Source organism: Aquarana catesbeiana, linkage group LG05, assembly GCF_042186555.1.
Source record: "Aquarana catesbeiana isolate 2022-GZ linkage group LG05, ASM4218655v1, whole genome shotgun sequence".
Classification (NCBI taxonomy): domain Eukaryota; kingdom Metazoa; phylum Chordata; class Amphibia; order Anura; family Ranidae; genus Aquarana; species Aquarana catesbeiana.
In genome coordinates, this window is record NC_133328.1 from 187,851,492 (window position 1) to 187,878,021 (window position 26,530).

Genomic DNA, 26,530 nt, shown 5'->3' on the forward strand with positions numbered 1-26,530 from the left:
TGCGGCGGTCCGTAAGTGGTTAATAATGTGCTGCTGTTTTTTTTAAGCTAACTCTAAGACTATACCATTGCATCACATCAAGAAGCTTTTATTACCACCTATGCAGATCGGCAGTAAGTTCTGGCTTTGTTTAGAAGTCTGAGCTGCAGTAGTGCTTAAGCACAAGAGAGCTGCAAGGACTTCAGTGGCTGCGTGTTTTTTAACTAATGGGTGGATAAATATACAGTTTATTGATGTCTGTGCAGCTGTCTCACAGTTGCAAACTACAGCAAACACCACTCATCAGAGTTGAACACCTCAACGCTCTTTACAAATCCTTTTTTTTCAGCTGTTTCTTCATTTCCTTTCATGTTACAGTAAATACATACAGTTACTATGGGGCTTCCATTGACAGACGTGTCCTCTGGACCCACCCACACAGTGGAGCCGCGGTTGACAGCTCAGCATTGGATCAGAGCTTCCACCACTGGAGATCAGGTATGATCGCCTGTAGAAAAGATTTGTATACCCGTTTTTTTCCAGTGCTAGAGAAGTTAGTGTTAGAATGTTGGTGGCTATAGATGCAGGGATTTTATCTTTTGCATGGACTTCCACTTTAATATAAAGGAAATTAAATTTGCCCATTATAAAGGTATAGTTTTCCCATGGTTCCCACCATGGGGAGGATGGGTTTCCATAGCAGATCACATGTTTCCTTTCTTCTCATTTTTTTAACTATATAACTATACTTTCAACAGGCAATGCATATCATCAAATGGGATTCCCCATTGCTACAGAAAATTGCTTCATGTTTGCAATCCTACATATGCTTTCTTACCTCAAAATCCAGGTCTAATTTAACAAATTCTCCATTTGTTTTAAAATGCTGCACATGGTTATCGAGTGTCAGGTTAATGTGCTTCTTATAGCGATCAATTATAACAGAATGCCAGTGATGATCATCTAGAAGGCTTCCTGTAGTTACTATGGTGTTACCATTAATATTTCCATATTGGTTACTGCCTAAAAATGGAAAGAAAATATAATTTAAATTTAAAACAAAATTCAATTAGTTCAAATTTAACTCCAGTCAAACAGCTGGAAATACATACACATCAACCATAGAGGAAGCCACATCACCACAGAAGTCCTTTTTTTTTTCTTTTCAGTAAGTTTTATTCCACAGAGTTCAATGCATTGCACATTACATAAAATGCCACCTACCAGACCCTGTTTCCCCTTCTCTCAGAGATAGAGAATGCTTAAACAATCACAGTAAGCACCACTGACCTATATGTCCTTTTAAGTACTGAAATAGTTTTTAGCAGTGTGATTTAGGATGGATTCACGCCACATGCATTGTGTTGAGCACGTGTTGAGCCAAGTTAAATGTACTTGCATAATTGTATGTTTTTTTTTAATGTATTGTGCATTTTTCTTTTTTTCACAAGAGTCAAAGTACTTTTTTTTTAGAATAACTTAATATGCATTGTGATGTATTTAAATGCAGCATGTTCTATTTTACCAAGTGCACACCATTGCAGGTGGAACTGGACCCCTTGAAAACAGTGTATTTTTATTTGTTTTTACATTGAGCTTGCGTTGAATAACACTGCTCATTGCAGCCTAACACACATAGTGTGAATAAATGACAAAGGTGTAGACAAGCTGCTATGAATCTATTGCCTAATTGAATCAAATTAGTATTCAAAGCTGTTGGATTGCAGGACTCCCAAGCTCGTGTCAGCTAAAACTGCAATTAAAATTTACATGCCTTTAACTCCCAGCCCTCCAGATCCAAGATCCATAAAAATCCCATACAGGCCACAGAAGACTATTTTTGGACTGATTAGATATCGTGTTTCTTTTTTATGCAAGACTTTAGAGGAAAAAAGGGGAAATATTATTTCAAGATTTGATGATTATATTAAAAGAGATGTTAAAAACAGTGAGGCCACAAATATCTATAATCATGGGCCTCATGGGGTAATGACTTAGCAAATTTGTACTTTGTATCGACTAATTAGGACACTGATATATGCATTACTAAAATTTGAACCTATTGCCTGGTTGAAGCCACCAACTCTTACAAGTTTCTCCTACTGACTTTCATGTCAGCACTGCATCCTGTAATAGCTAAAACTCAGCAGAAAGAACCAGCGAGAGCTGCACGGACCCAGGAGATCAACACTTCTGGAAGTGTTGATTGACCAGAAGACTTCAGTAGATTTCTCAGGATCAGAGAAGCATTTGGAGGTATGGACAGAAGGAATGGTGAGTGTGTTATGTCTTCTGTTACCAGTATTTCTTTTTTTAAAACATTTTGTATAGCCAAGAGGTAATTTGGTTATTATTATTTAAATAAACCTTTATTGTATATAGCACAAACATAATAGTTAAATTGCTATATTACAATAGCATTACTGAAAAGGAAAACTATACTAGTTGCTGCCTAGAATGGTAATACGTTATTATATACTTCTTATACTCAAATCTCTCAACTATTATAGTCTTAAGTCATATTTCAAATACACTTTATTTTGCATTGACATAGTATTCTTGTGTTAATTAACAAGAAGGTTGTATTCTACATTGCTCTGCAATACAATAACACATAGCAATTGACATTTGCTTTTCCTGTCTAATTTACAAAGAATTTGTGAAAGCTAATTATAAATTGGTTACTGCGGGTTACAGGATTTTTGCACTTTATTAGTCAATAGTTATCAGTGAATACAAAGGCACAGACTTTCAGAGATTCAGAAAAGATCTTTTTAATAATTTATTGTTTAATGAATATGTACTATTTCTTTTCTTTTCTTTTTTACTATTCCTAAAAAATGATTGTATATTTATGGCAAGAACAACCATAATCAACTTAATAATGATCACAGTCAGGTTAAAGGTGACATTTTCTCAGGGTGATTAGTATTGTGAATCTCTTGTAGAACACCTCTTATGAAAGCTATATTTTCTTTATGAAAACATTTTGATACATTTAGTGTGTGTATTTACAGTATATGCTAATTGCAAATATATCTCTGGAAATATTCCACTGCATATAACAGCATTAGCATTGCTGTTTAAGCTTTATTACTTTAAATGCTTCTCAACTAATTTTTTAATGAGTAAGAGATGGTTAGAGTCCATCACATGTCTTTGTTGCTGTTTCTGCGCTGGAGAGATTCACAATCCCAGTTTTTCAAGGTGACTATTATCATTTACAAACTGCGTGGTTGTTGCCAGAACAAGAAATAGGAGAAAATCTAAATTATGTTTCAGTGACAGCTATCAATGAAGGAATTTACCTTCACATTGGATTAATTTCCATTAATTTCACGTTGTGTCTTCAGACAGAAAAATCTAACTATAAAAATTTTAACTATTTCTTGCTTTATCTAAGCTACAACATACACTTCAAAGGATGAGTGTACTAGAGCTGTCCATACACGGATAGAAATTCAGCCAGATCAGCAGGGACTGGCTGAGTTTCAATCCATGTATGGGCAGGATAGTTGTACAGAAGTTGATCTACCAAGTGACTTGTACAACCGCCCTGTTGCTATGGCTGGCAGTGCTGATCAGTGTATTCTGACAGTGGGGAAGTCTCCTCATGGTCATAATACAATAGCCCAGTGGGGAGGATTCCCCATTCACCTCAAGAGTGTGGATGGGGGAATCAGGTCAGTTTTTTTTTCTTTAACCCTCTGGTTGAAGAAAAAAAAGGATTTATGTATGGGCTATTTAAGTTTGAACTTCCCAATCCTTGACTCTGAAACTATACATTTTGAAGCTACAGCCCAGAAATTCTCCATGGTAATAAGGATTGTCATTGAGAACAATGGAGGTTTTTGTTCCACTGTGTATGTACTAAAGAACTGTCATTTAGAGGAAGAAGAGTGGTTGACCACACACCTGGTAATTACAGCTCCGACTTCTTTATTTCACAGGTAGTAATGAGACAAAAGCACAGTAAACTGGGAGCATGGTTAACACGTTTTAAATCACAGATGCATGACTAAGCATCTGTGATGTAAAACATGTTAACCATGTTCCCTGTGTACTGTGTTTTGACTGGATTCTACCTGTGAAATAAAGAAGTCAGAGCTGTAATTACCAGGTTAGCAGTCATCCACTCTTCTTCCTCTCAACAGTTATGGGACAAACCAGACCTGAACCCCACATACTTTAGTTGCAGGGCACTTCTAGTGGTGGCTTGACCTGGGGCCGTACATTTTTCTCTCAAGTAAAGAACTGTCATTATTCTTTTGGCGAGTCCTAAAGTCATGCTGTCTCATGTGTCAGACTCTAGCTTGCCAGTTGCTCTGCCCCCTCAGCTCCTGTTCTGGATGTCTGTTGCTGCCACCGCCTGTGAAGTCAATGATTGTTGACCTGGCCCAGGACATTGGTGATTATGGGGTCCCACACTCAGTCCCCTATGATCACTCGCCTCTCTGCAAATTTTGTGCAACATACATTTATTTAGTTTACTACTTGTATTGCAGATATATTAAAGCATCTACCCCTGAAGAGCAAGCGTGGTCTTGCAAAATGCGTTGGGTACTACTGATGCTGCATATAATTCTAATACCTGTATTTTATTTATTAATGTATGTGGATTGTTCTGTTTTCATACTGTTTTGTATACCTCATTGGCCTGCATCTACTGCTATTGTGTTGCACATGCACAACAATTTGCAATAAATCTACTTTTATAGATTCATGATATGTTTTTTGACTAACCATAATCACCTCATTTAAAGTCCCAGGGCAAATCCTTTGTATATATGTATTGTATTGGGGATGGAGGTGATGTTGGGGTGACATCAGACCTTTTATATTATTATGTTTCCATATAACTCAGATGGAAGACACCCATTTAGCCCAACCTGGTCTTCTGCCACCAATAGCTAGTATTTATTCATATAGGTACACTTTGATGATTGGCTGTGTTGAACACACATGGGCAGGGGGTGTTTCTGGTTTGGTCTCGTTCACTCTCGCTGCTCCCTGTCAGTGGTGGTTTCCTTCTGTCCAGCCTGGGAGCTGCGATGTGTGTCAAGGGGAAACTTCTGATCTTCTGTTGTCCCCTCACATCAACGTCATGTTCTCCATGCCCATCGGGTGGTGCCTATTCGGTGTCATCACGTTGGGGCTGTGTGGACCATCTTGAGTAATCGAAGATACTACACCTGCTCGGCCCCAGTGGCGATGCACGTTCCTGCGTTTGCACGCCTCATTGCTCGTACATAACATTTGGGGTGGAGCGTCTGGTCCCCCTGATGCACAAATTGGAGCCTGACATGGTGGTGTTTCCCATTCACAGCTTGAACACATACACATCAGTTGCACCTCCATGAGGGGAAGACATCATCCTCCGGTTTTCACACTACACTCAGGTAATCACTGTTGCTTTTTAGTTTAGCTCACACTCCAGTATAATTGTCCAGTATAATACCAATTTACTGCATTAAGTTTATCTGCACTTTCAGTGTCCTTTTGACACACACATATACTTTTTTGAATACTTTTCAGCAGTTATTCATCATACTCAATGTGAGACTTCTAGGGACACTTGCACCTATCATAGCCTGGCTGGCTCTCCGCTCGTTTCCCCATTGGGGTTGGCGGTTGCTCCGCCCCCTCAGCTCCCGTGCTGGATGTCTGTTGCTGCCGCCGCCTGTGGAGTCAGTGATTTGATTGCTGACCTGGCCCAACCTATTGGTGAGTATGGGGTCCCACACTCAGACCCCTATGATCACTCACCTCTCTGAAAATGTTGTGTAACATACATTTATTTCATTTTCTACTTGTTTTGTAGATATATGAAAGCATCTACCCCTGAAGAGCGAGTATGGTCTCGCAAAACGTGCCAGTTACTACTGATGTCTGCATATAATTCTGATACCTGTATACAGATTTCATATATGATTTATTTATTAATGTATGTGGATTGTTCTCTTTTCATACTGTTTTGTATACCTCATTGGTCTGCATCTATTGCTGTTGTGTTGCAAATGCATGACAATTTTCAATAAATCTACTTTTATATACTCATGATATGTTTTTTTGGCTAACCCTAATTATCTCATTTAAAGTTCCAGGACGAATCCTTTTATACTAGCTTTAAAATTTAGCCTGCAATGCTTTCTAGTTAGACAATGAAATAAGGAGCTGCAGTAAAGCATTTCACAAACTCTAAAGTATAGGCTTGTGTAATACATTTATTGTTGAAGATGCCAGGGGGGTGGCATTGAAAGGTTCTATATCTTACACACTCCTTAATACTAAAACAAAATATTACATTGTTTGAAAGAGGTACTAATACCATTAACAAATATTAAGCAGATGATTCCATATATGTACAAATATGACATGTTTCTTAAATGTGTTATATTATTGTGCTGTTTAATGGGCAGGCATTGTGTGTGCATCAGTGGGATGCTTTCAGCATTCGTATGTGAAATAACTGGCCTGGAAGTTAACTCGGTATAAGTTCCCTCATTATAGCACTTTTTAGCTTTTAATATTTTCAGGTCTAATAAGCTTCAGAACATTTTACACATGTTTATGTATGAATGCTTTGGGACTGTTTTGTATAAATCAACTTGTAATTTATGTAGTCTTTTAACATTTAATGACACCACAAACATATCAGAGATAGATGAAATAGAAAAATTATTTTTATTATGGTAAGTCATAAATATATAAGTTAATATAAAAAAGTGTAGCGCTCTTAAAGTATCTAACCACCCTTATTATAATACTCATATACCTTTACATACAATTCAAATACATAAAAAGATAAAAAGTGGAAGTAACTGTATTCGAATTGTACAGTATGTAAAGGTATATGAGAACTTAATAAGAGTGGTTAAATATTTTAGGGGCCCTACACAATTTTTTGTATATTAAATTATATATATATATATATATATATATATATATATATATATATACACAGGTATATACATATATTAATTCACACATTAAGTGTTAAAAGTGCACATCCTTGCAGTACGCATCCTACTCTAGCCATTCATCTGTCATTGCATGCCTGCATAAATTTCAGAGTTTACCTTTGAAAAGACCATGTCTGTCTGAAATTTTCAAGCTTGACCAATCAATTTTTTTAAACAATGTACACAGGCTGAGGTCAGTTATGACTGTTCATGCAGCATAAATATGCAAATGCTAGAGAAATTTAATCTAATTCACCTGTATCTTGAGACATATTTTATATCTTTTGCTGTTTTATGTTTGCTGCTTAGCAACTGCTGTCAAGTTAATATTCCGTGTGGAAAGTTTAATACTGGTTCTATTAAAGCTCCGTGAAGATACTGTTTTCTTTGTCTATCCAAGTTTTATCATGTCTTTGCCCTGATGAAGGGGGAAAGGTGTTTCCCCTGAAACACGTTAGCTGTTTTTAGATGCCATTTTTTTTTACCAGGAATTAAAATTATCTTGAATTCTTTGGATACTGGTTTGGTCTGGTGCTCCTTTCTGCATGTCTATGGTTTCAATTTTTTTAAACAACGTACACAGGCTGAAGTCACTTATTACTGTTCATGCATCATTAATATAAAAATGCTTGGGCACATTAATCTAATTCACCTTTATCTAGAGCCATATTTTTTATGTTTATGACCAAGTAAAGAGTCCCTGAACATGCAGCAGTTCACAGACTGTATAAAAGGACTTTATTTTTCTCTTACTTAGTATCTGAATTGAAACATAAGCAATATATATATATATATATATATATATATATATATATATATATATATATATATATATATATATATATATATAAATTTGTGGTCTTTTTTACAACATTTTGATCTTGTTTAACATGAGGCAGATTTATCTTTTTCTCCCCTAAAAACATATAATTACCTAAGTTTAATTTCAACACCAGCTTTGATTTCACCAGCTCCAGAGTAATATAGTCCCCTTGTTGTCCTTCTCCATGAAAGAGAACACCATTACTTAAAATACTTTTGAATTTGAGGGAGATGACATCTTTTTCTGTTGCCATTTTTCTATCTTTGAACTGATAGGATAACACAGTATTGCCATCAAAATTGATTACATCCGCCCCTATAGAAATATAAAAATTGTTATTAGTACACAATGTATAATGAAACATTTTTACATATTATAATTTTTTTTTAAGAATAGCGCTTTTGATGGGTTTTCAAAATGGAATACAAATACAGAGATGTACCTTAGATGGAAAGAGTTCAATGACCGTATCAAAAATACAAAGCCAGTTGTATAGATATGAGGTACAGAGAGTAGTAGTTGTTGTCTCTTACAACTTATACAGTAAGGTCATCTAGTTTTGAGACATTTTACATATTATTTTATAACAACTGCTCAAAATGCATGTTTTGACCTTCTCTCATCAATATTGAGTGCCCTATTTATCAAAATAAAGTGTTAATTCCTCTTAACTATCCACAGGACATTGCTACAAAAATGCCACACTGTGTCTGCATTTTACATTTTATTTATGAAATGCAAGATGCAGGGTGGAGCATCTAATGTCCAATAGTGTGTATTCAGGGAACATTAAAATAAGGTAAATGATATAGCTAGCCAAGTGAAGGATACTATCTTTTCAAATACAAATAGACACAATGTATATTATGTGTACAAAAAATAAACTATGCTGTATCCTATAAAGCCCTAAAAGGACAGCAGCTCTATTGTTAGATACACACAAAGGATAAAGCAGTATAATTTAGTAGCTGCACTCTTTAAAACCAAACCTAATAAAGTGACAATATGAGCTATTGCATTGATAACAAAAAAGTGTGACAGTGTGTAAATCAACCATGTAGGTTAATCAGTCCCAAGAGATTAATGAGAAACTTGGATAGATGAATCCTTCATAGATGGTACTGATGAACAGTACATCACACAAGCAAATACCAAGTGTTTAATGTCCTCCTCGTGTAGATAACATATTCACACTGACATGCAAAGTGTAAATCCACTAGTATTTCATGTATAAAAACAGTAAAAGGCTTGATGTACACTACCTAGATGTAAGTGATACTGTTTTTATACATTAAATACCAGTCTGGTTTATCTATGGTGAGCCTTTCCTTTTTTGGGTGCTATGGAAAGGAGAATTGAGTGAGGACTCTGGATCCATTGAGAATCCCCCTGATGAAGACATGTGACAAGCCCTGTGTCGAATACATGTAGGGGAGGGGCTAGGACGGTGGAGGAGTCAGCTGAGATGCTGATTCCTGAACACGGCTGCTAGAGATACAGAACCTTTGCCTCCTGGATTGGGAGATTTGTTTTTGTTCAAGCTATATATAGAGTGGTGGGCTGGTAGCACCTACAGCATGTGAGTACATTGACATATTTTATACAATAAATTTGGAGTTAAAACGTTATCACACTATCTAGCCTACTATTTTTTATATATATGATCTGGAGCCAACCATATGGAAGCGCCTGAGGATACACAGAGTCCATTAACCTTGAGCCCAATGACGGTTCTACTGCTTGTCTGACCAAACCTAACTGTGCAGTCGCATCCCCTGAGGTGAGCGCAATCACACAGAGTGGGAGCACATGTGAAAAGTCACCAAGAGTTTAATTCTGAAGCACTATCAAAGTCACTGAGGAATTTTCTTTGGAAACACTATATATAGATGGATCATTTATGGATTGAATTGTTTATGTGTAGAATTTGTTCACATTGATTTATTGCACTGGAATATGAATAGCACCATCCATCTTTGAATTTTCTATGGAAGCACTATATATAGATTGATTGATCGTTTAAGGATTGCATTTTTTTAGTTCACATTGATTTATTGCACTGGAATATGTATAGCACATATTTAAATATTCTATATTTTTACATATTCTTTTGTATTTGCACCATATGAATTGGAATTGTTTTATATTCATTGTGTTATATTGTAGCAGATTCATTTACGTAGTGGGACACAACATTTATTTATTTATGCATTTGCACTTTATGGATTGATAGCAGGTTTGAATATTTAGTTTGCAGCATTATGTAGAGATATTTACATTGTCACACAATGTATATTAGCAAATGCAATAGTTACAGCCTTGTGATAAATATATGCACATTAGTAAGTAAATCACAGTGGTGCCTGCTGATGCAGAGTTCTTCTGTAGACTGAACCAGGCTAAGTCATTGCACGTCAATAAGAAGAAATAGTTTCAGAACCCAATAGGGAGACAGTGCACACTCCTGGCCAGTGAGTCACAGGTGTCCATCTATGATTGAGTGGTGTCTTCCTACTAGATCCTGAAACTATTCATTCTCATGGATTTGTAGCAATTTGGCGGGACTCAGTTAATATCTCAACAAAAAGAAGAAGCATCTACAACCTATATCAGGTAAGTCCTAATAAACTCCATCAAGAGTTACCTACAACAGTGCATACATTTATCTTAAGGATGAGACTGTTGTGTTTCCTATTATACACTATATCTATTTGTATCTGAAAAGATAATGTCCCTCACTTGGGAAAGTGTAGTGCCTCATTTACTTTGTTTTACTGTTACTTTTGTGCGATTAAAGGGATATAATTATTATTTGAAGGTTGCAGCAGCTGTCCTCTTGTATCTGCCTTTATTAAATTTTTCACTCTGAGCTCCATGAGTTGCAGTTTCTTTCTTGCAGACCTGCTATAATTTTTCATTTCTGAGCACTCAAGGATAGGAGGTGAGCACTGTCACATAACCTGTCACAGGTCATGTAACAGGCTTCCTCCTCCAGCTACTTTTCTCTTTCCAGTTCATTAGAGTGAATGAAGTACTGCAAGAAAAAGGCAAAGCAAGTTTATGAAGCACACTGTAGTGCTTCATAAATGTGCAGAAGGAAATTTTAATAGAAAAGCAGCACTATGGCACAGTTGTGACATGCAGATGGTTTTAAAATGTTTTTATTTGGCCCTTCCCCTCCTGGGTTCCACAGCTCAATACTGGTCACATGCTTTTGGAAAATTGAAAGTCACAGGAAACGTAAGGGTAATGCAGAAACATTAAATTATTGCTTGCATGTTCCTCTTGCTCATTGTTTGAAAACTTTACTGGGATCCCTTCTAAGTAAATACTGGGTTATTGCATTAGAGCTACCAGGCCCCGTAAACCTTCTGATGTCATTGCATGGGGTTTTTTCTTCTATGTGGAATTGTTTAAGTAGTTTATATTCATTTTATAATATGAAGAATGCAGCAGAAAGGGTGAGAAATTTCTTCCCATTATAGGGTGCAGAAGCAAGAGTTGTTGAAAAATCCTATTCCCAAAACAGATAAATAGCTATTTGGTGATTCAGTCCTCTAACAAACACCAGCTCACTAATTGCCAGTGGGCACCACCTTTAACCAAGGAACTCAAGGTTTAATACATATAAAATACTGTTTTTCTTGTATGTTTTAACCTCTCTAGGGGGCTTTAAGGATCATAGATTCTCTAACAAAACACAAAGCATGTATATTATGTAGGTCCAATAACAGACAACAGAGGTCATTATTGAACCTGGGACACATGTTTGTCCTGTGCTCAATTACATATAAGATTCTTTTTATAGAAATTATTGATTCCCAGTTAATTTGCATCATCTCTATTTATGATAGGAAAAGTAATCAACACTGCTCATGTCCGCAAATCCTGCTGCTACACACACACTTGATATGCTCCTTAGGGATTTCTTACTAACCGGAATAAAAGCTGTGAGCATCATATGAAATTTTATGCACCATTGCTCTTATTTATGTGCATTCCAAAACCAATCAAATGTCCCAGCAGGTTGAAGTACAAGCCTTTGCCTGTGTATCAACATAATACTAAAAATACCCATCATATACACTGACTCTAACACTTGTGCATAGACTGCACAAACTGAATTTAACAAGTATGTTCGATACAACAACATGCTTAACTGTAGATGCTGGATTGGTGTTTGATACTAGGGTGTATTAGATAGTTCAGGCCTCAGAATTTTTTGTTTTTGTTTGTTTTGTTTACCATCTAGGAACATATCTTACTGGCTATACTGTATATGTGTGTGTTCAACAAGCTATGTTTGATCATCTTTTTATGTCCTAGAGACGGTTCAGCTATGGAGGATATATTAAAATGTAAAAATGTACACAACATATTTTGCTAACAACACATAATCAGTTCCCCTTGTTTCCCAATTCATTCCACAAGTCCTGGAATATTCATTCAAAACAGGCAGTCTTTTTAAATGTGAACTTAGTGCAGATCTAGAGGCTTTTTTAAGTGTTTATTTTGTTTAGACGAATGGCAAAACATTTTACAGCATACACACATAAATTCACATCATTACACATTTGCCATAGGACTTCAAAATCCACGGATTCTACTACATTAATACACACATTAGGGGCAACTTTGGTGGAAGACAATTAACTTATCAGTGTATCCCTAAACTAAAGTGATATTAAAGTCTTTCTGTTTTGTTTAAAAATAATAAAGATGTTATACTTACCTGCTCTGTGCAGTGATTTTGCACAGAGCAGCCCTGGTCTTCCTCTTCTCGGGTCCCTCACTGGCGCTCCTGGCCCCTTCCTCCTGCCAAGCTGGGCCGAGTTGCTGCTCTGTGTGTCCATTCAGACATGGAGCCGTGGCTCGGCCCCGCCCCCATCTCTCTCCTCATTGGCTCACTGACTTTGATTGACAGCAGGGGGAGCCAATGGCACCCGCTGCTGTCTAAAACAATGAGGAGGAAGAGTCCCGGACAGCCGAGGCTCTGGTGCAACATCACTGGATAAAGATGAGGCTCTGTAAATATTGGGGGGGCTGAGGGGGGCTACTGAACACAGAAGGTTTTTTGTCTTAATGGAAAGAATGCATTAAGATAAAAAACTTCTGCCTATAGAACCACTTTAAGGGAGAGTAGTTGGAATTCTACTATTGATGTACAATTTTTACACTTAATAATACTCATTTTTATTCATAACTTCTCAGAAGATGGACAACTTTAACCATACACCAGAGGCATCACTAGCATCAGGCACCAGGGGCACATGCCCCAAGTCTCCCCTAGGTGCCCCAGGTTCCCAAAGCCAATACCATCAAAGTTCAAACTACCTGCAGGGCTGTAAGTCATGCTCCCCACTACTCTGCAGTGCACACATTAGAAAAACTTGTTTCAGCTGGCATGACCGAAGACCTTCTCTTATCAATCACTCTCCTGCATCTCCACTCCCTAAAACAACATGCAGAGCTCCTTCATTTCAGCGAGAGCAAGGTGATACATTTTTGGAAAATAGGCACTTTAAGGTATTTATTAGGAAAATGGTGAGTTTTTTGAAGTTGTAATTTTTGCCATTTTTTTTGTAAAAAATTAAAATAACATTTGAATTTATTACATATGGTTGTCATTTTAGTGTTATTTCTCACACAGCATGGGCATACTTAACACCCCAAAACACAATCTTTTACTCCTCCTATAGGGATAACACATGCGTGATATTTTATCACTGCCGAGATGCGTAGATGGGACCAAAATCCAAGGAGCACTTTTAGGTTCGGGGGCATATATTTTGAATTTGATTTCCTGACTACCTATCACATTTCCTGAGGCCCTGAAGTGCCAGGACAAGGGAAATACCCACAAAATGACCTCATTTTGCAAAGTGTTCCCTCAAAAATATTTAATTAAAGACATGGTGAGTCTTTTAAAAGATTAGAATTTTAGCCACATTCGTGTGAAATAAAGACAATTAAAATGTATTTTTTTTAACACATAGCTGTCAATTAATAAGATATTTCTCCCATACGGCATGGGTGTACTTAAAAATACACCATACACCATAAATCATTCTCTGCTAATCCTCCTGAGTATGGAGATACAACATATGCACACATGTGATTTTTTTTTGCAGGCTACACGCATAGAGGGTCCAAAATCCAAGAATTTCAAGAGGTATAAATCAGGCATCTAATTTCCTGACAATATATTACATGTTTGGAGACCCTGAAATGCCAGGACAGTAGAAACACCCACAAATCACCCAATTTTGAAAAGCAGACACCCCAAGTTAAGTCCTTTGAGGGGTTTTTTTTCTGTCACAAGTTTTTTAAAAATGTAGAATGTGAAAATTTATTTTTACACAAAATTAATAAGAAATTCCTAACACACAGTACAGGCATATGGGCGTATGTGTGGACTGCACCCCAAAATACTCCTTGCTATTCCTCCTGAGCATGAGGATAACACATGTGAACATTTTTCACAACCAAGTTTTATGGAGGGGCCCAAACTCAAAGATTCAGGCCTTCTGGCTCATAGCTCTCCCTGTAGTTCTATTGTGAAGGCTGAACTCTGCTGCATAAGCATAAAGTTTGATGTAGCTACAGCTTGTATACCATTATGTTGAAAAGTGTTTGATTTTCAGTTTTGTTTAGGAGAATGGAGAAAGTAAAGGAAAAATGTTACGAAAAAACAAAAATGTATATATTGTAGCTTACCAGTCCTTAGATTAAGTCGCTGCATTTTTAAATTTTTTTTCAGGATTTTGTTTACTTTATTTTAATTTGGTAATCCTGAAAGTAACTCACTTCCTGTCTCTGGGCGGCTACACTCACTAACTTTTACCTACTGTAACTATGGAAGGACCCATAGTTGTCACCCAGGCTAGACTTCAAACATGATTTTCTCTCTTGATCTTCATTATAAATTATGCATCTAATTTCCAAGCTGTCTATCACATTTTTGTAGGCCCTGGGGAGCCAGGACAGTAGAAACATCCACAAAATGATCACATTTTGGAGAGTAAACATAGTGCTGCATGTATCTGCCCATAGATATGTAGTCATCCTTGGGGTGGAAATGAAGGCTGATAGAGATAGAAGATAAATTCTACTTACATTTAAACAAATTGTATTTCATTTTAATTTTTTTTAATGAGCTTAGTGTAACTTTAGTTTTGCTTGTATTTATACAATACTATGCTGCTTTACAGAGTGCATATTCACCATTTACAATATTTACACTAATATACTACTAAGGATACTACTAAGGATAAGAAAAATTTGGATTTTTTATTTATCCAATGTTTTGGCAAAATTGTAAGATTTTGGAAAATATTGTAATTTTATCTAAATGCATTAGAGTTAACAGGAAAGGGGAGTTTATGTGGTTTTAACAGTGAAATGGGTTTTAAATGGTTTCTGATGGTTACAAAGCTCCTTTCAACTAGTATAGACCCTTTCTTATGCCACAGAACAGACCCTTATTAGCCTCATAATATTATACTATTTCATCACAAAAAAGAATTGAGTTTCCACTGAAGCAACATTTTACTGACAGCAAAACTAATAATTTCTTCAAAATCAGTCCACCTATCTCTCTTGAGAACAGTTGACCTAACTTTATTACTGAAACTTACACACTATTTTGAATAGTAGTAGGTTAACTTAAAATGATTTGAAAAAACATTGACTAAAAATAAAACCCATAACTGCAACACACAGCAATGCTAACACTGCTTTCCCTTTTCCTGATTAATGTTCAAAAGTACAAAAAGAGCACATATGCAGGCTGGTTCAAATCTAACAGGTACTAACATAGCACTAAGCAAATCCCAGTAAAAGCTATAGTGGGAAAAAACTGAGTTGAAACATTTACATTTATTCAATTTCAAGTTGCACTATTAATCTTATGTTAATAAATAGAACAGTATATTTCACTTGAAGTAATGGAAGCACTTTCATCTATCTATAACCACTGATCTCCTTTAAAACTGTCCTTATCTATTATTTTCTGGAGATTTGCTGTGCTTGATGTCAGTTTATCTCTTTCTCTCAATCTTTACACATCTATACATTGCTAATGTTATCTCTGATGTATCTATGTCCAGCTCATTCATCCTTCCCTTTTGATTAATTTCTTTTCCACCCTATTAATCTGTTCCCGTCTTTCCTTCTGGCTCATAGCTCTCCCTGTAGTTCTATTGTGAAGGCTGAACTCTGCTGCATAAGCATAAAGTTTGATGTAGCTACAGCTTGTATACCATTATGTTGAAAAGTGTTTGATTTTCAGTTTTGTTTAGGAGAATGGAGAAAGTAAAGGAAAAATGTTACGAAAAAACAAAAATGTATATATTGTAGCTTACCAGTCCTTAGATTAAGTCGCTGCATTTTTTACATTGTTTTCAGGATTTTGTTTACTTTATTTTAATTTGTTAATCCTGAAAGTAACTCGCTTCCTGTCTCTGGGCGGCGGCTACACTCACTAACTTTTACCTACTGTAACTATGGAAGGACCCATAGTTGTCACCCAGGCTAGACTTCAAACATGATTTTCTCTCTTGATCTTCATTACATGGGGTAATTGAAAGAAATAGTAGTTTATAGAAGGAAGATAACTTTTTTCAGCACCATTATTTTTGGAGGGATCGACAGGTATTTTCTGCACTTGAAGAAAATGCATGAGCCTGAAAAAAAGAGAATGTATCTTCTATATCTAGGGACTGAAGCTGCAATATATTATTTTGTAATATATATATATATATATTTTTTTTTTTTAGTTTAGTAATCATTTAGCTAATAGGGACTTCAGGTCTATTAGCCTATTGGTATATAACCAATACAGGTTTATCCTGGCATTTTTATTGTAAGCCTACAGAGGAACTCCACTCACCTTCCTGTATAATTTCTGTAATTCCAAATTGCTGTCATTTTTATTCTGCTGAATAATACATTTACAAGACAATCAAAACAGATCTTGACTAATGTCCCTAAGTATTTTGCATGTAAAGTTTAAAAATGATATATTTATGATAGCTGTCACATAACCCCTTGTTTAATTGGATATATGAGAGTTGGACTATATTTTTACACTTATCTGACTTAAAAATAGAGACCAATAATTCTGTCTCAATATGACCACATTGGGTAGACCATGTTTACTCCTTTTCATTTCAGTCCCCAGGCCTTATCTCCCTAAACCCCCTTGACTCCTGAAGTATTTGTGTTTCATTCTGGCAATTTCTCATTTCTGAACATTATATCTTTTAGCATTTTTAGTCTACCCCAAAGTATAATAGTTTTTTTCGGGACAGATAGAAATTTAATTTGGTAGCAAGTATGAACACATAGATTTAATTTCCTTGTTTTTTTTGTTTGTTTTTTTTACTGGGAATGAATAGTCAATTTTCCCAGTGCAACTTTTATGTAATTTTGCACCCCCCTTATATTTACCACACATTAATGATAAAATAGTATCACGTTTGTGCAACTTTTATGTAAATAAGTGGAATGGTAAAGGTCAAAGTTAACATATGTGTTTTACTTTAGGAGAGCATTATTCCACTTTGTATTCAACATTGCTATGATACATTGTTAGCTTGACGTCAGGATAAGATTAAGTCAGGTTTGCAAGGGCACAAATTAGCACCATGGTGACTTTTGCACAGGTCTGCGATTGCTAAAAATTAAAACGACTTTGCGTTCACTTACGTGAGCATTTTAAGCTTGTGCAGTGAATGCAAATATTATTCAGATCGTTGATATGTATGATCACTACACTCCTGTTGTCAACTAAATCCAGAAGCATTCTGGTTACTTTTACTCTTACAGCATGCTCCTGTGGAGCTATTTGTAAAAGCATTGGAAGTGCAGCTAGCCAAGGGTTCCAGGCTGCACCCTTGCAGGGATCCACAGGAGCTGCAGGAACAAGGTACAGTTTTAAAACAGCACTGGGATAAATAGCCGCTATCCCAGTGCCATTTTTAAAGTGGGGCATGGCCTTACTTTGTCATGTCAATGCTGTTCTCTGATGACAGGTAGGGGAATATTCAGAAAGCAGCAGTAGAGGTAAAAACAGTACAGATGTGGAAAATAAATGAAGTAGAAGTAGGGAGATGCTTGCATAGCTTCCAAGTTTTCCTTTATTTGGAGGGACTGTCCTTCTTTGGAAACCAAATCTCTCTGTTCCCTGTGCAGCCTCAATTTTCTCTCTTTTTTGGTCTGATGTATACATCTCTATACAGAATGTTCTATTTTAATACCAAATGTTATGTTGCCAATATATATAGGCTGTGGCCTTTGACTACATACTGTGTGCTAAAAGAAGTCCTTCTTTATCATTTCAGAAGTTGAGAAGTATGTGCTTGCGATGCTTTTGCAAGAATCTCCAGCAAGAAGAACAGTTTGTAATACAGTAGTGACATAATCAGATTTCACTTTATATCTCCTGGGGCACAGTACCTAGATTAACGGCAGATATACAATTGCATGGCTAAAGTCACAGAAAATTTCTGCTATTTCTCAAGAAGAATTTAACTTCTTCCCTCCCATCCCAGGTGTCCCTTTAACCACTTACCCACTGGGCACTTAAACCACCTTCCTATCCGGATCAATTTTTAGCTTTCAGTGCTCTCACATTTTTAATGACAATTACTCAGTCATGCAACACTGTACCCATATGAAATGTTTGTCCTTTTTTCACACAAATAGAGCTTTCTTTTGGTGGTATTTAATCATTGCTCATGTTTTTTTATTTTTTGCGCTATTGAAAAAAGACCAAAAATTCTGAAAAGAAAATGAATTTTTCTTCGTTTCTGTTATGAAATTTTGTAAATTAGTAAATTTTCTTCAAAAAGTTTGGCCAAAATTTATACTGCTACATATCTTTGGTAAAAATAACTAAAAATAAATAAGTGCATATTATTTGGTTTTTGTGAAAGTTATAAAGCCTGCAAGCTATGATGCCAATCACTGAAAATTGATCACACCTGATGTACTGACGGCCTATCTCATTTCTTCAGCCACTAACAAGCCAGGAAAGTACAAATTACCCCTTTTTGGAAAGTAGCCATTCAAAGGTATTTAGTAAGAGGCATGGAGAGTTTTTTTCCCACAATTCTTTGCAAAATTAAGATTTTTTTTCCTTTTTTTGTCACAAAATTGTCATATTAACAGGTTATTTCTCACACACAGCATATGCATACCATACATATGCATACCACAAATTACACCCCAAAACAAATTCTACTACTCCTCTTGAGTCTCACATGTGTGAGACTTTTACACAGCATGGCCACATACAGTGACCTACCATGCAGGGAGCACCATCAGGCGTTCTAGGGACATAACATACACATATAATTTCTTGACTGCTTCCTACACTTTTGAAGGCCCTGGAGCACCAGGACAATGGAAACACCCAAAAGAAAATCCCATTTTGTAAAGAAAACACCCTAACGTATAATCTATGGGGCATAATGAGTCTTTTGAACATGTCATTTTTTTCCACAAGTTTTTGGAAAATGTGGAAAGAAAATGAAAACACAGTTGTCCATTTATACAATATTTCTAACACGTAGCATCTACATACCACAAATTACACCCCAAAATAGATTCTCCTACTCCTCCTGAGTATGGCGATACCACATGTGTGAGACTTTTCCACAGCCTGGCCACATACAGAGGCCCAACATGCAGGGAGCACCATCAGGTGTTCTAGGGGCATACATTTCAAAGCTAATTTGACTATCTATTAAACCTTTGTAAGGCACTGTAGTGGCACTGATGAGCACTGTAGTGGCATGGATGTGGCATGGATGAGAACTGATGACCCCTTTGGATGAGCATGAATGAAGCATAAATGAGCCATGAATGGGGATGGGTGAACAATGATAGGTTGTTAAAAAAATGTGAGGCTAGTCGCATATACAGTATCATCCAATTAGATTGTAAGTAAAAAAATGTGAGGAACTGTCCTATATATCATCCAATTAGATTAGGTGTCCAAAAAAAAGAACATCACCACAGTTCATGTGCCACAAGTAAAGGCAAGTCTTCCACAGTAACAGAAATCTTCCACCATGGACTGCGTCCAAAGAGTATCACCCACGTGCCCAATCAGGTGTCTCCTCATCTGATGTGGTGGACCCCTTAAAATACTCAGGGTGGTCAAAAAAGCTTTAACCACATAGGCAACAGATCAGCAGTACCAAGCTCACATCGCCATATTCCACAATTCTTGCATAAAAAAGCTCAAAGAGATATGTGCAAAGAAGATCCAATAGTACTCCTCAGACCTGCTTCAGAGGTTGCAGATCCACAGGTTCCTCCTCACACATTTTTTGGAATTGTGAGAAGGTTACACATATATGGAAGCAGTTAGAAAAAATCACTTCCAGATTTTCAGATAGTAGTATAAACCTCACTCTCCACAACTGCTTTCCCCTATCATTGGTCTCTCCACCCATAATAAGAGATTGATCCACACAATATGTGTAGCAATACACTGGTTAATAGCATTCCATTGGGAATCCTCATCTGTTCCTCTAGCACATTTGAAAGCCAAAATTAACAATATTAATGTTATGGAAAAAATATTCCACACATTACAGAATACTAATCATTTTTATAATAAAAAATGGGACTCATGGTTTAACCTTTCCAAACTCTTTTTCAGCCCTGAATAACATCACTAGATATCGGAGTTTGAGGAACATTATAAGATGTGTATATGTATAACAATCATAGAGGTTACTGTTAACGTGTTAACTTACTAAAACAAAGTATATCTATCAATAATTACACAATATATTACGATCGTCTTTATGTGTAAACTACCTGTACTGTACTTCTTTTGGTATATGACAACACTTTTTGTGCCACCTTTTTGTACCCAATAAAAATAGTTTTGTAAACAAAAAAAAGAAGATCCAATAGTACTGACATTGACAACTTACTGTGTTGAGAGCACGCTCCTTGCACCCTCACAGCATGGTAGCCTGTGGGTACTAGAAATCTTCCGATGTATACTAGTCATCAGAAGCTTTCCGATCATATGACTGTTGTGACAGCCAATCATGGTGGTTACATGTACAGAACCCCCCCCCCCCCCCCGGAATCTGACACCCCTTAAAGGGTGGGAGGCACCAGTACCAAGGGTTTAATAAAAGAACAAAAAGGAGTAACACTCACAATGAGCAGAGATGAAAACAAGTGTCTATACACAGCATGCATATACACAGTGTGGATCTGTCAACTCAGCAAGATGGTGCCTGGCCCCTCCCAGCATGGTGTCATCACAAAGGTCTCATCCACTTTTGACCACCTTGACTAAGAGAACAGTGTTACTTTGGTGGTCAATGGAAAAGAACATTCTTACATTGCTGGTCAGAGTAATGGTACCTTACAATGTGGCCAGTGGGAGAAGGACCAATACATATTAGCAGTTAGTAAGATGAGGACCCCCTCTTGTTGTTAGTGGAAAGGCAAACACCCTAAGAGACAGCCAAAAAAGATTATTGATATCAGTGGTTATTGAGAAACAGATTGTGTATATTAATCAAGAAACTCCTGGCAACCTCTGGAGAAACCCAGGTACACAGATATCAAACCATATTCAAATACAGTGGGAAACTGTATCCCCCCCCCCCCCCCCCCATTTACCATGCACAACGTGAATCCAGTTAATTAATAAAGATGCCTATGAACATCTTCATTTCAAAGAACTGAGGGAGGTCTAGTGATAAATATGATATGCCCAATTAGTAGCAAAATATTTAATTGAGAGAAAATTTATACATAGTATCCAATGAATTATTAGGGCACGCAACACAGTAATTCACTTGTAAGTACAGTAATATTTAAATTTTGCAAAATAATAACCGTGATTAGGAAAGTTATACAACTTTGCAGAAAAGTTTAAAGGTAACTGTGAATGCAATAATTACTATGTGTACAAATAAAATTAAAATGGGTTAGTGGTAAAGTGCAGCGCTAAAAGTGAAGGTGAAAGTGAGATTCCCCTGACGGAATCAAACTATTAACAAACCATTACTGATGTGCATAAATCAGGCAGGGGTCCATCACAATGTATAACATCAATGGGTATCCACCAAGGGAACAGTGACCAAAGATCAAGAACAGATCCTCCCAGTATTTTATATGGTAAAAGGAAGAAAATTGGGCCACATAGTGTGATTCCATTTACATAAAAGGCATTTTATTGAAATAAGTAAAATGGTCACTCACATTTGAGAAAGCATTAAAAGGCATGAAAGTAAAATCAAATATCGCAGGGGCATCAGCAGAGCCCGTCCCAACTGGTTTCGTCTGGTTTCGAGGAAAGCTGGTTTGCTAATCCACTTCACTTTCCATGAGCATTGATTTTGATGTCAAATTTCGATTTAGTTTTAGTCATAGTCCTTTTAGTTGTATCATATTTTAAACATCTGAAGTGTTTTAGTTTTATTCGTATTTTAGTCAACTAAAATCTTCTACATTTTAGTCAACTAAAATCTTCTACATTTTAGTCAACTAAAATCTCCAGTACATTTTAGTAGACTAAAACCAAATGGGTTTAGTTAAATTGTAATGCATTACTTAACTCTTACTATATACTTACTATACACTCTTGGAGTAAAAACTTAATAACATGTTATTATTTATGGTATTAATATTTAAACATGCACTACAGACACAGATTTAGCTGTTGTAAAATATAACGTCTTTATAAATAAAATCAAGTTTCATAAACAAAAATATTGCTTTTTGACAAACAGAAGTGCAACATTAACCACTACAATACAGGGCACTTATACACCTTCCTGCCAGACCAATTTTCAGCTTTCAGTGCTATCACAATTTGAATGACAATTGCGTGGTCATACGACACTGTACCCAAACTAAATTTTTTATCATTTTTTCCCACAAATAGAGCTTTCTTTTGGTGGTATTTGATAACCACTGGGGTTTTATTTTTTGTGCTACAAATAAAAAAAGACCGAAAATTTTGAAAAAAAATTTTTTTTTGTTACTGTTACAAAACTTTGTAAATAAGTAAGTTTCCTCCTTCATTGATGGGCACTGATGAGGCTGCACTGACGGGCACTGATAAGGAAGTACTGTTTGGCACTGATGAGGTAGCAATGATGATGAGGCACTTATATGCAGCACTGGTAGGCACTGATAGGCGGCACTGATAAGCAGCAATGATGGGCACTGATAGGCGGGACTGATATACAGCACTGATGGGCACTGATAGGTGGCACTGATATACAGCACTGATGGGCACTCATAGGTGGCACTGATGGGCATGGATAGGTGGGACTGATAGGTCACACTGGAGGGCACTTATAGGTGGCACTGGTGGGCACTGATGGGCGGCACTGATAGATGGCACTGATTGGCAGCACTGATCATGAGACACTGGCAGGTATCACTGATGGGCACAGAGTGCCATTCCTAATGGGCAATGATTGACATCCCTGGTGGGTTCTAGTGGGCTTAGTGGTCCTGGGTGGGCATACCTGGTGGTCCTGAGTGGGCATCCCTGGTGGTCATGGGTGAGCATCCCTGGTGGTCCTGGGTGGGTATCCTCAGGAGGGCTGCATTGATGATCAATCAGCACAGATCACCTGTCAGGAGAGCAGCCGATTGGCTCTCCTCTTGTCACATACCTGGAAATGCCAAGAGGGCTCCCCTTGTGGCTGAGTGCAGTACACCCCTGAAGTTGGGTACAGAGGGTGTAGTACCCAGAGAAGTACAGGTTGCCAGATGGATTCCGGAGAGAGAAGCTGGTGGGCACTTGAAGAATACTGAGTATTACAGGAAACACAGTGAGGCTGAAGTCTCTAGGAATCCTCGGTGAAACTTGGCAAGTTGTGAACGAGGAACAGTAGTGGAAGCCAGGCCAGGGGTCAAACACAGGAGATCCAGCAGGAGGAAAAGGCAGTTTGCAGAAACGGAGACAAGCCAAGGGTCTGGTATCAGGAAGCAGGCAGGAACAGATAACTGTAGCAAAGTCCATGATACAAGCCGGGATCAGGTAGTGGACAAGGCAACAAATTGGTGAAGCAAGCCAGGGGGTCAAACCAGGAGAGCAGATCAGACAGGTCAGGAACAAGCTGGGTCACAACGGAAAATCCAAACAGCGATTGCACAGAGGCTCAGGAACACAGGAAGGCTGACGACAACCCAATACCGAGAGGGGCTCAGTAGCAGACTTATATAGGCCAGCAAGTGGCCTCATCTGTCGCGCTATGCGTATGCACGTTCACCAATTGGTGCCTCTGCGCATGCGCATTTGCCTGTTGATTCCGTTGCGAATCTGCATGCGCCCATTTGCACCATTAGCATTAGTGCACACAGGGATGTGCTGGAGGCGACCATTACTGGTACTGGCACTATTGCCAGTTCTCCTACGGACATTTCCCTGACGCCTCTACTAGCGTCTGTCAGCGCAAATCCTGTGTCTTAGGCATAAAAACTGTAAATCCCTTTGAAGTCTATGGGGGAAAACCTTGATACGACATTCTTGCACAAAACTTTGATCATCTACCTGCAGTAAGTGACTCATCTTGCGATGAAATAATGCCATCAACTCATCATTGCCAGTTTGTGGGATTATGGCAAAATTAGCAGAGGATGAGGAGGATACAAAGGAGAGCAAATTACATACCTCCCAACTTTTTGAGATGAGAACGAGGGACGCCTATTAGCAAAAGTATGTAGGCATAGGCCACACCCCTTGATACTCCCGCTTAAAGGAGAATTATACAAACAAAATTAGTTAAATCCACAAATGCTTTTTTTTTTTTTTTTTACCACTATTATACCTTAATATTGGCTTTTGACATTTACAAATGCAGCAACTTAGAATTTGGATAAAAGGTTTAGCCCTGGGAAACACTTTTTGAATGATAAGTAGTGCATTTTATATACAGCTATATAGATCAGACCAAAATGAGGGACAAATGAGCAGGAAGGAGGGACAGAGGGACATTGTTCTAAATCAGGGACAGTCCCTCGAAATCAGGGACAGTTGGGAGCTATGACATTAGCATTAATTGGGAGGTGGAAGAAAATGAAGGCTTTGTCATCCACTCAACTACTTACTCTGCAGGCTCTAGTTGTATAGCATAGGGAAAGTGCCCAACCTTCACTTTCTCCTGCAGAACCTGCTCATCATTTACTACCTCCAATTACAGAAGCTCTTCCTTCAGGATGGCCAAACATTTTGAATAAAGGAGATTGCCTAACTTGAATAGCAGTTATGGCAATAACAGTAAAAATATGTGGTACTTTGATGCACAATTCTTTTGTACTAGTATAAAGTGACATGCTGCAAACATAGGGCAGCTTTCTCTGAGTCAAAACCATAATAAAAAAAAAACTGCTTGGGTGGGGGTGTGTGACAGCAGCTAAAAAACAGCTACAATCGCTATGGATACACAAAAAGGTAGTCGTAAAAATAAGTGTTCGGTTTCTGACCTGTGAACAAGAAGGGTATACTCGAATATGTGGCCCACCACACTGCAATCCACAGTAATATAGCACAATGTAGCACCATATAGCACTATAAAACAGCAACTGAATCTCTTTGCATATAAACTGTCAACTCTTCCTTCGGATTTTCCAATGACAGGCAGTTGGCGGAAAATCCAACCGTTTGTATGCTCCATCGGACAATTGTTGTCGGATTTTCCATGGACAAATGTTGGATAGCAGGTTTTAAAATTTTCCGCGGACAAATTTCTGTTGTTGGATTTTCCGAACGTGTGTGCACAAGTTCGTCGGACAAAAGTCCAAAGTACAAACACGCATGCTTGGAAGTAAGGACGAGCCAGAAGCAGTCGGTATTGTAATCTAACATTCGTAATGGAGAATTAACATTTGTGACGTGGCAAATGATGAAATCTCGAAATGCAGCGCACATTCTCTTCTTCTTTAATGGGATAATAATGAAGCTGCTTTGCTGGTGATACTGATGGAGTTATTGCAAACAAATTTTCAAAGGCTTTTTTTTTCTAGTGATATCAAGAATAATATTATTATGCATTTTTACATTTATTTGGGCAAGTTACCACAGCACCATTATCCCGTAGTGTTTAAGATCAAAGATACAGCTATGTTGGTGTCCTTTGTCAATTTTACATTGTATTTTTTTAAATGTAACTGCCTACTCCCAAACTGTCATTTAAAGTAAAACACATAGCCAAGTATTATTTTCCACAATTTTTGTATTTTGCATTAAAAAAAGAAAACAAATAAAATTAGACATGCTATCCGCCAATAGAACTTAACCAAAAAGTGCATTCTATGCATCCAAAAATAGAAAATATACCAAATCAAATCATTATTATTCAACCAAAAAATAAAATAAAAGCCTCATGCATGTGTCCGGCTTCTTAATATAGGGGGTCAACAATGCAAAGAGTTGGTGAAAGCAGGTGTCCGTCATCCAGAGATAATTCCGCAAAACATCTGGATTATTCTCCTGGAGCTCCCGCAGCAAAGGCATATGACAGAATTGGTCACGATTAATAAAGCAACCAATTTTTTTGTCCAATAACTCCTCTTCCTTCTGTTTCTGGACTGGACTTGGCTCAAAGCAATAACTCCAAGGCCAATAATAAATAACACGTTAACTCCTCCGATTCCGCAACATGGCTGGTTGACGAACGGCCGTTCAGAAACAAACTGAAAAGCGCAAAATGAAAAGCCTCAAAGCCAAATGAATCAACACTCACCAAACTTCTACTAACCTGAAACT

General features: G+C 37.3%; 1 protein-coding gene across 1 annotated transcript in view; it reads right to left on the minus strand.

The window, feature by feature from the left end:
- Positions 1–26,530, minus strand: part of CNTNAP2 (contactin associated protein 2) — a 2,786,505-nt gene that overhangs the window by 1,384,970 nt on the left and 1,375,005 nt on the right. The window contains exons 5-6 of the mRNA XM_073630449.1: positions 7,876–8,079; positions 818–1,002 (exon numbers count right to left, since the gene is read on the minus strand). Coding sequence (XP_073486550.1) covers positions 818–1,002; positions 7,876–8,079 — 389 coding nt within the window. The remainder of the gene's footprint in view (positions 1–817; positions 1,003–7,875; positions 8,080–26,530) is intronic.